Source organism: Piliocolobus tephrosceles, chromosome 10, assembly GCF_002776525.5.
Source record: "Piliocolobus tephrosceles isolate RC106 chromosome 10, ASM277652v3, whole genome shotgun sequence".
NCBI lineage: Eukaryota > Metazoa > Chordata > Mammalia > Primates > Cercopithecidae > Piliocolobus > Piliocolobus tephrosceles.
In genome coordinates, this window is record NC_045443.1 from 119618799 (window position 1) to 119628931 (window position 10133).

Sequence of the window (10133 nt, forward strand, 5' to 3'; positions counted from 1 at the left end):
ATCACGAGGTCAGGAGATCGAGACCATCCTGGCGAACACGGTGAAACTCCGTCTCTACTAAAAGATACAAAAAACTAGCCGGGCGAGGTGGCAGGTGCCTGTAGTCCCAGCTACTCAGGAGGCTGAGGCAGGAGAATGGCGTGAACCTGGGAGGCGGAGCTTGCAGTGAGCTGAGATCCGGCCACTGCACTCCAGCCTGGGTAACAGGGCGAGACTCTGTCTCAAAAAAAAAAAAAAAAAAAAAAAAAAAATTGAAGAAAACAGCCTGGCACGGTGGCTCATGCCTGCAATCCCAGCACTTTGGGAGGCTGAGGTGGGAGGATCACTTGAAGTCAGGAGTTTGAGACCAGTCTGGACAACATGGAGAAACCCCGTGTTTACTAAAAACACAAAAATTAGCCGGGCGTGGGGGCGGAAGCCTGTAATCCCTGGGAGGCTGAGACAGGAGAATCACTTGAGCCCAGGAGGCAGAGGGTGCAGTGAGCTGAGATCACGTGACTGCATTCCAGCCTGGGCAACAGAGTGAGACTCCGTCTGAAAAAAGGAAAAAAAAAAAAAAAAAAAAAAAAAAGGCAGGGCGCAGTGGTTCCTGCCTGTAATCCCAGCACTTTGGGAGGCTGAGGTGGGCGGATCACCAGGTCAGGAGATTGAGACCATCCTGGCTAACACGGTGAAACCCTGTCTCTACTAAAAATACAAAAAAGAAAAAATTAGCTGGGCATTGTGGCACGCACCTGTGGTCCCAGCTACTCAGGAGGCTGAGGCAGGAGAATTGCTTGAACCTGGGAGGCGGAGGTTGCAGTGAGCCGAGATCACGCCACTGCACTCCAGCCTGGGTGACAGAGTGAGGCTCCGTCTTTAAAAAAAAAAAAAAAAAAAAATTGAGGAAAACAAAAAAAGATCCTGCGGAGGCACAGGAAAGTTGAGTGCATGTCCCAGATCACATAGGCGTTCCAGTTCCAGTCCTTGCTCATTTAAACAGAGTCATAGAGAGGTACAGTAATATGCCCAATGTCACACAGCTCGTGTGGGAACTCATGTCTTCAGACCCCATCCTTTTCCCTTCTTCAGAGCCCCTGCCTTCACCCCCTTGCTGTCATCCTCCCGCCCTGGGAGGAAGGGAAGCCTGGGAGGAGCGGCTGGTGGCTCCTACAGCCCCTGTACGCTGGGCCAGGCATTATGCGGGACAGACTTGAAGGACAATGTCTGTGCCCCAAGGCCAGTGGGTGGGATGGTTTGATGGAGTCAGCTGCGGGGCTCCTGGCATCTCAGTGGTGCCGACAGCAGGAGGGGCAGGGGCACCAAAGGGAGCTCACCGTCTGCAGCACAGCAAACTTCACCTTCCCAAACTTGTCTTGCTCTACCCAGGGCTCCCGCACGATTTTGGCGCCCCGTTCCCGTGCTTTCTGCAGAGAAGATGGGATTGGGGAAGTGGTGAGGGCCAGAGACTTCCAGAACCCTTGCCTGCTGCTCCTGCCAGGAGGCCTCTGTGTGGTCCTGCAGGCCCCTCCAGTTTCTCCAGCCCCAGGTAGGAACCCCAGCCAGCTTCACTCATTACCCCCAATACTCATGCTCATTTGGCAAGTAGGGAAACTGAGGCCCAGGCCCAGAGATGGGGCTATGGGAGACAGACTAGGTAGGGATGGGTGTCTGTCCTGCCCCTGCTAACTCCCCCTGTGATCATTCCCCCTCTCTAGTCCTCAGTTTCACCATCTGTAAAAGAATGGTTGGATGAGAATAAGATGATTCATGCATTTATTTAGCGAAACTGTACTGCCTGACAGTGCTTATATCATGCACCAGGCTCTGTTCTAGATTCTAACCTTGTTCATCCTCACAGCAACGTTATGCAAAAGTAGTATTATCATCTCCATTCTCTAGGTAAGGACGTTGAAGCACAGAGACATTAAGTCACTTGCCTGAAGTCACACAGCTACGATTCAGACCTGGACAGCCTGGCTCTGGAATGCACACTCTGAATCTCTAGGCTGCCTCTTGGGTACAGTGTTGGGTTTAGAGTTGTGCTCTAGAAATGGTAATTCTGAGGCCAGGCAAAATGGCTCATGCCTGTAATCCTAGCACTTTAGGAGGCCAAGGTGGGCAGATCACTTGAGGTCAGGAGTTCAATACCAGCCTGGCCAATATGGCGAAACTCCATCTCTACTAAAAATACAAAAATTAGCTGGGCGTGGAGGCGCATGCCTGTAATCCCGGCTACTGGGGAGGCTGAGGCAGGAAAATCATTTGAATCCAGGAGGTGGAGGTTGCAGTGAGCCAAGATCGCACCATTGCTCTCCAGCCTGGGTGACAGAGCAAGACTCTGACGCAAAAAAAGAAAAAGAAAAAAAAAAGGAAATGACCAGCCTGACCAACATGGAGAAATCCTGTCTCTACTAAAAATACAAAATTAGCTGGGCGTGGTGGCGCATGCCGGTAATCCCAGCTATTCAGGAGGCTGAGGCAGGATAATTGCTTGAATCCGGGAGGCAGAGGTTGCGGTGAACCGAGATCACGCCATGGCACTCCAGCCTGGGCAACAAGAGCAAAACTCCATCTCATAAAAAAAAAAAAAAAAAAAAAAAAAAAAAAGGAAATGGTAATTCTGATCGAATTTCCTCCTTTGACAACCCAGCTGTGGTTAGCCCCATCTGGCAGCTGTGGAAACTGAGGCTCAGAGAGAGAGAGGACACACAGGAGAGGACAGGGCACCCTCTGAGCCCAGGTGTGTGTCACACCAGCGTCTGGGCTTGTCACTGTGATGCAGCAGTGTCCTTTCAGCCCTGACCGATGGGGTCCCCATGGCAGACGGAGGCCTTCGTCTCCCAGTGTGTCCAGGTGCGTTCTCACCTGCACGATGTAGTCACAATCTTCCACCTCAAACGTGATGTCCTTCACTCCATCGCCGTGTTTCACCAGGTGATCGCCCATCTCTATGGCCGGCAGGGAGGGGATGGCACTGGAGTCTAGGTCCCCTCACCTGGCTTTCAGTCTCCATCCAGGCCCTGAACCCAGAGCCCACCCATGGCGCCATGCGTCTACCCTCCCCGAACCCGGACCCCACCCACAGAGCCACACGTCCACCCTCCCCGGGCACCTCACCTTTGTTCCAGGGGTTGAGCGCTGAGGAGAGGACAAACACAATCTAAGACACAAGGAGAAGGGGGTGTGGCTAGTGGTTCAGGGGGGCATGGGGAGGTGCACCCATCAGCCCCTCCCTGCCGACCCAAGACACCCCTGATGGAGCAAAAGGACTCCTGGACCTGGGTTCTAGCTCCTTCTCTGCCTTAGTTTCCCACACTGGTCCTGAGGGATGGGGCTTACAGCCATGCCAGACCCCCTCTGGATCCTCAGAGGAGCTGCTAGCTCAGGTCTCTCTTGGGGAGAGAACTCCAGGGACCCCATCAGTCAGGGCACAACTTAAAATTCCTCCTCTGATATCCCAGGTTTTCTGAGCACCTGTGGGGTCAGTCTCGGGCCAGGCTGAGGAGGAAATGAAACTAGGAAGGACCCTGTTGCATGGCTGTACAAAGGTGCCAGCAGAGGGGCCGGTGGGAGCTGAATTATATGTTTTTTGCTGTTGTTGTTGGGGTTTTTTGTTTGTTTGTTTTTGGTATTGGTTTTGTTTTTGAGATGGAGTCTTGCTCTGTCGCCCAGGCTGGAGTGCAGTGGCATGGCGTTGGCTCACTGCAAGCTCCGCCTCCCGGGTTCAAGAGATTTGCCTGCCTCAGCCTCCCGAGTAGCTGGGATTACAGGTGGCCACCATCATGCCCAGCTAATTTTTGTATTTTTAGTAGAGATGGAGTTTCACCATGTTGGCCAGGCAGGGGTTGGGGACTGTCCTGGGGGTGGCAACTCACCTTCCCTTGTTTGATTACATGGCTGACCACTTCCCGGGAACCGGTCTCCAGGCCCCTGTAGGCTAGAGGTTCAAAGCCCATCTTGCTGCAGTAGAATGACGCGGCCTGAATCACAGGGTTGCAGCAGGGTTCATGAGGGTCAAGGGGCCAGCCTGGGGAACTTCCGGAAGAGAGCCCCTGGCCCCCCTCAGCCTGCCGGCCCTATTGCCTCAGGTGCAGAGACCCTCCTGGGAAGAAAAACTGCTGCCTGCACATTTTGCTGACAGATAACTTTCAAGCCGGTGTAATTAGGATTCGGAGCATCTGGCCCACCCTTGGCCTGATCCTCCCTCCTAAGGGCCAATCACAGACCCTGCTGGAGGCCTGCCCTTGTCAGGTGGCCCTCTGCCCTCCTCTCTGCTCACTCCAGTACCTTGCCCCGGCTTCTACCTGCTTGGCGTTGCCAACCCAGAAGGTCACAGAGTGGAAGTGGAGGAACCGGCCTCTCTCTGGCTGCAGAAGGAGAGAAGAGGTGAGGTTGAGTCCCTGAAAGTGAGTCTAGAAAAGTGCGGGTGGAGTAATGTTCCCTAGCCACTCTCCTTATCCCAGCCTCAACCACAGAACGCAGGAGCAGCGGAACCTCATGCAGCCTTGCCAAGCCTCAAAAGAGGTTTCTCATGTGGAAGTTGAGCTCCTGGGGGTCTTGGGTGGGGAAGCCCCCTCAGGAGGCCTGCCATGGTATCACACAGGGAAATAGCCTTATGTTGCAGCAATATGGATTTAAGTTAGACCTTAGAAAGAACTTCCAGATGGGATTAAGAGATTGGCAGGCATTTAAGAAGCAGTACAAGTTTTGTTTTTGTTTTTGAGGTGAAGTTTTGCTCTGTTGCCCAGGCTGGACTGGAATGCCGTGGTGCAATCTTGGCTCACTGCAACCTCCGCCTCCTGGGTTCAAGCGATCCTCACGTTCAAGTGATCCCCCCACCTCAGTCTCCCGAGTAGCTGGGATTACAGGGTTGCACTACCACGCCTGGCTATATTATTGTATTTTTAGTAGAGACGGGGTTTCCTCATGTTGACCAGGCTGGTCTCGAACTCCTGACCTCAAGTATTCACCTGCCTTGGCCTCCCAAAGTATTGGGATGACAGGCGTGAGCCACCATGCCTGGCCAGGATACAAGTTTGTTAGGAGGGTGAGGTTGAGTCCAGCTTAGTCTGGGGGAGCCCCGGGGGTAAAGCTGAGTGTGCAGTCATGCATGTCACATGTCCCCTCCAGTCCTTCCTCTTCTGTTGACAAAACCCCAGTCTCTCTGCACTCCAACCCCCTTCTAGACCCAGGCCCCACATTTCCTACATTTCCCCTGCTTACCTTTGCCCCTTTGTCACTGTAAGTCGTCTAAGGAGAAAGAGAAGGACAGTGAGACTTGTAGGCTCCAACACAAGGTGCTTCTGGAAATGTTACTGAAGATGTCCCACACAAGGGGAGACAGTCATGGCACTTACCATGATTGATCTTAGTCAAACCTCCTGCTGCAAAGACTGGGACTAGCGGCCTGGGAAGTGCTGGGCTGGAGTATTTAACTCCAAGCAGGTCCCGCCCAGGCCTCCTAGTGTACCTGGGGGATGGGGTAGGGAGCTGAGCCTAGCCCTGGAAGGTTCTGGGCCTGGGGGCCTCTGATCCAGCCGCAGCCTCATTGAACAGGATGGTGTTGCCAGGCCCAGAAAGGGGGAGTGACGTCCACTAGTCAGTGGGAGGCAGAGTCAGGGCCAGAAGCCAAGGTCAAGCTTTTCCAGGACGCTGGGACCGTGACCATTACCGCCCAGAATCCAAAGCTCAGAAGCCAAGGCCGGCTGGAGTGCAGTGGTGGCTCCAGAACTCTTGCCTAGAGGAAATTTGAGGGGGAATTTGGAGACTGGCCCCGAAGTCCTGTTTGCAAAGCAAGTATGTGGTTTCTATTCAGGATGAAAGCGCTGTATTCCATAGCTGTTAGAGGCACGGTAGGAGAAGGTTTGCATCCTGGCTCTGCTACATATGGTGTGACTTGGAAAAATCACCATATCCCTCCGAGCCTCATTTGTAAAACAGGAGCAAGAATAGTGTGGTGCGGATTAAAGGAGATAAGCATGCTCTTTGGAATAGGACCTGGCACACAGGACACTCTCCCTCAGTGTTGGTTATAATTCATCCGGACAGCTGAGAACATTCCTAGGTCATGTGGTTAGCGAACGGCAGGGATGAACTGGACGGTGAACCAGGCTATTCTAACTCCAGCACCCACATTTTAAATTGCTAGATTGCCCTCTGTACAAATGGGAGATGTTGATATCCCCATCAGATGGGGAAACTGAGGCCTGCAGAGGTGAACACATGTCTCCTAGGTCATGGAACTGGTAAGAGCAGAGCCCCAAACTCTGGCCTATTTGATTCTGAAGTTGAATCTCATTGCACCAGTGCAGAGCACTTCTCCCTCCTTTTCTCTATTTTCTGGGCCATTCAGAAGGCAGGTGAGGTGTTCCCATCTCCTTATTCTGCCTGTCCTGGGCCTGCCCAGTGTGCCCCAGTGTCCATCTCAGCTCCTTGAGTCTAAATTTCCAATTGGGGCCAGGCGCGGTGGCTCACGCCTGTAATCCCAGCACTTTGGGAGGCTAAGGCGGGAGGATCACTTGAGGCCAGGAGTTTGAGATCAGCCTGGCAACATGGTAAAACCTCATCTCTACTAAAAATACAAAAATTAGCTGGACGTGGTGGTGTGCACATCTGTAGTCCCAGCTACTCAGGGGGCTGAGGCAGGAGGATCACTTGAACCCAGGAGGCAGAGATTGCAGTGAATGGGCATCACCCCACTGCCCTCCAGCCTGGGTGACAGAGTGAGACTCCATCTCAAATAGTAGTAATAATAAATAAATTTCCAACTGGAAAAACTTGAGTGGAGGTGGCCCAGGGTGGAGCTCACAGGCCTAAAGGTTCCCATGGAGGAGAAGAGCTCTACGTAGCCCGCCTACCCTCTCCAGGCCAGCAGGAACATCTTGTCCCTTTGACTGCTGTGGCCAACTCAACCCCCACTCCTGGACCCTGCCCTGGCTTATATCCTAAGCACAAAGGCCAATGTTTACTGACTCAAGGAAGTGTGTCATCAACAGCAGTGGGGTGCAAAGGCTGGCAGGCATCTGGCTCAGCTGGGCAGAGGTAGGAACTCTGTCCCCAACACTGTGGGTCTCAGTCCCATGCTGGGTGCACCCCTAGATGCCATTCCCATGTGTGGGCAGAGAGCAAGGAGGGGAGCCTGCAGAGCCCCGTATCTGGAGTCCCATCCCCGATGCTCCCTGTTCAGGCTGGGCCCCACTGGATAACAGATCAGCAGTGACAGGGTGTGACTGTCTCTGTTCTTTATGCCCAGCCATGCAGAGGTGGATTCCAGAGGCCTTGCTCAAGAAGCTCACCGATCAGATGGGTTCATAGGACCCGTCCCTGACAATATCCTAGTGTGCAGAAAAGCATTCACCGAGCTGGGCCTGGTGGTGAGCACCTGTAGCCCCCAGCCACTCAGGAGGCTGAGGTGGGAGGATCACTTGAGTCCAGGAGTTCAAGGCTGCAGTGAGCTATGATCATGCCACTACACTCCAGCCTGGGGAACAGGGTGAGAACTTGTATCAAAAATAAATAAGGCAGGGCCCAGTGGCTCACACCTGTAATCCCAGCACTTTGGGAGGCCACGGCGGGAGGATCACTTGAGATTAGGTGTTCAAGTTATAACTTGGCCAATATGGTGAAACCCCGTCTCTACTAAAAATACAAAAATTAGGCTGGGTGCCATGGTTCACACCTGTAATCCTAGCACTTTAGGAGGCTGAGGCGGGCAGATCATCCGAGGTCAGGAGTTCGAGACCAGCCTGACCATTATGGTGAAACACCGTCTCTACTAAAAATACAAAAATGAGCTGGGCATGGTGGCAGGCACCTGTAGTCCCAGCTACTTGGGAGGCTGAGACAGGAGAATTGCTTGAACTCAGGAAGTGGAGGTTGCAGTGCGAGATTGTGCTACTGCACTCCAGCCTGGGTGACAGAGTGAGACCCTGTCTCTAAATAAATAAACAAGTAAAATGGAACAAGTCTCAGTAACTGATGGTTCTTACTATAGTGTTTGCTAATATTAGAGCTTCTGGAAAAAACACATGAAAAACAGGCAATCTCTAAATGGAGACACACTTTCAGGGTTTTAAAAAGCAGTTTTTAGTTGCTAATGAGCGCTTGTGAAACCACACAGCTGACCCTTAGAGTCATGATTTTCTAGCTGATGGGGATCTTTTTACGGGAATCCACCTGGGCTCTGAAACTGACAGACTTAAAGGGCTTAAGAAAGCCTCGCTTCGCTCTTAGCCTCGAGACACACAGCCTCTTGGCTTCTTAGCTACCGCAGAAGAAAATCCTGAAATCACAAATTCTAGTTGCCCAAACCTGACCCCAAACTGAAAGCTCTGCAATGAGACAGTCGCTTGAGTCCAAGAGGTCGAGGCTGCAGTGAGTTATGATGGCACCACTGCACTCCAGCTTGGGTGACAGAGCGAGACTCTGTCTTAAAAAAAGAAAAAAAAAAAAAAAAGGCTGAAACCTGATGCTGTCTGCTGTGAGCTGTTTCAGTCTCAGCATGAACTCAGCCAAAGTAAAAAACTGGGTAAAATTGCTCCACTCAGCAGACAGGACTTTAACTCTAGGACCCTGGCAGGTTACAGACATCCCTCCCTGGGGCCATACGTACGCTGTGCAAACATCGTGGATGCTGCTGGACAGTCTGGGTCACTTGCAGATGTGCATGATGAGAGAGTTCCTCTCTGATGGGACCATTTACATTGGACTGCTCTTCAGCTCTGCATTTCTTTTTCTTTTTCTTTTTTTTTTGAGACAGAGTCTTGTTCTTGTTGCCCAGGCTGGAGTACAATGGCGCGATCTTGGCTCACTGCAACCTCCACCTCCCAGGTTCAATCGATTCTCCTATCTCAGCCTCCCAAGTAGCAGGGATTACAGGCATGCGCCACCACGCCTGGTTAATTTTGTATTTTTAGTAGAGATGGGGTTTCACCATGTTGGTCAGGCTGGTCTCGAACTTCCGACCTCAGGTGATCCGCCTCGGCCTCACAAAGTGCTGGGATTATAGGTGTGAGCCACCAGACCTGGCTTTTTTTTTTTTTTTTAGACAGTCTTACAATGTTGCCCAGGCCACTGCAACCTCCGCCTCCGAGGTTCAAGTGATTCTCCCACCTCAGCTTCCCGAGTAGTTAAGACTACAGGCGTGTGCCACCACACCAAGCTAATTTTTGTATTTTTTAGTGGAGACAGGGATTTGCCATGTTGGCGAGGCTGGTCTCGAACTCTTGGCCTCAGGTGATCCTCCCGCCTTGGCCTCCCAAAGTGTTGGGATTACAGGCGTGAGCTACTGAGCCCGGCTAGTTCTGCATTTCTGGTGCTGATTCTTTACTAACTTGTGATTCCTGCCCAAAGCAACAAGCCGAGAGAGGATACATAAGAGGGACCATGATCCTTCCACCCACTCCTGCAGATTGGACTCTCAAAATCACCCACCAAATGTTTCACTGCAGTTGATCAGTGTCTGACTTTCTCGATTTGTTGCAATTTGCAACAACAGACTAATAGCCTGTGTCCTTCCTGCATCTTTGTCCTGATGTACTCACCTTAGTAAGGCTGTCTATTAAATGCAACTGTCCCTCAAAAGGCATTATTTCTTCTACGCAGCTCACTAGAGAAATGATCAGAATGAAAAGGGTTGGTGGCAAACCAAGAGCAATGGCAGACACCTGTAATCCCAGCACTTTAAGAGGCCGAGATGGGAGGGTCCCTTGAGCCCAGGAGTTCAGGGTTACAGTGAGCTATAATCACACCACTGCACTTCAGCCTGAGCAACAGAGTGAGACCCTGTCTCTAAAAGAAGAAGAAAAGAAAAGGGTGGAGAGTTATATAAGCCCATTTTGGAAATTTGTGAAAATCCAGGGTTTTGCCCCTTCCACTTCCTGAACCTGAAATGAAGCTTTCTGGTTAAGTTGTATTAAAATGTTTTTCTGCGAAAAGGTTTTTGTCCCTTGGCTGGGCGTGGTGGCTCATGCTTATAATCCCAGCACTTTGGGAGAGCAAGGCAGATCATTTGAGGTCAGGAGTTTGAGACCAGCCCGGCCAACATAGTGAAACCCTGTTTCTACTAAAAATACAAAAAAAAACCAACAAAAAACAAAAAGATAGAGAAAGAAAGAAAGAAAGAAAGAAAGAAAGAAAGAAAGAAAGAAAGA

At 51.5% G+C, this 10133-nt stretch overlaps 1 protein-coding gene across 1 annotated transcript in view; it reads right to left on the minus strand.

Moving 5' to 3' along the window:
- HPD (4-hydroxyphenylpyruvate dioxygenase) overlaps nucleotides 1-10133 on the minus strand; it is a 48981-nt gene that overhangs the window by 6851 nt on the left and 31997 nt on the right. The window contains exons 2-9 of the mRNA XM_026457389.2: nucleotides 9525-9589; nucleotides 5453-5719; nucleotides 5206-5232; nucleotides 4287-4349; nucleotides 3858-3962; nucleotides 3100-3142; nucleotides 2848-2930; nucleotides 1317-1406 (exon numbers count right to left, since the gene is read on the minus strand). Of these exons, the coding sequence (XP_026313174.1) occupies nucleotides 1317-1406; nucleotides 2848-2930; nucleotides 3100-3142; nucleotides 3858-3938 (297 nt within the window). The 5' untranslated portion in view covers nucleotides 3939-3962; nucleotides 4287-4349; nucleotides 5206-5232; nucleotides 5453-5719; nucleotides 9525-9589. The remainder of the gene's footprint in view (nucleotides 1-1316; nucleotides 1407-2847; nucleotides 2931-3099; nucleotides 3143-3857; nucleotides 3963-4286; nucleotides 4350-5205; nucleotides 5233-5452; nucleotides 5720-9524; nucleotides 9590-10133) is intronic.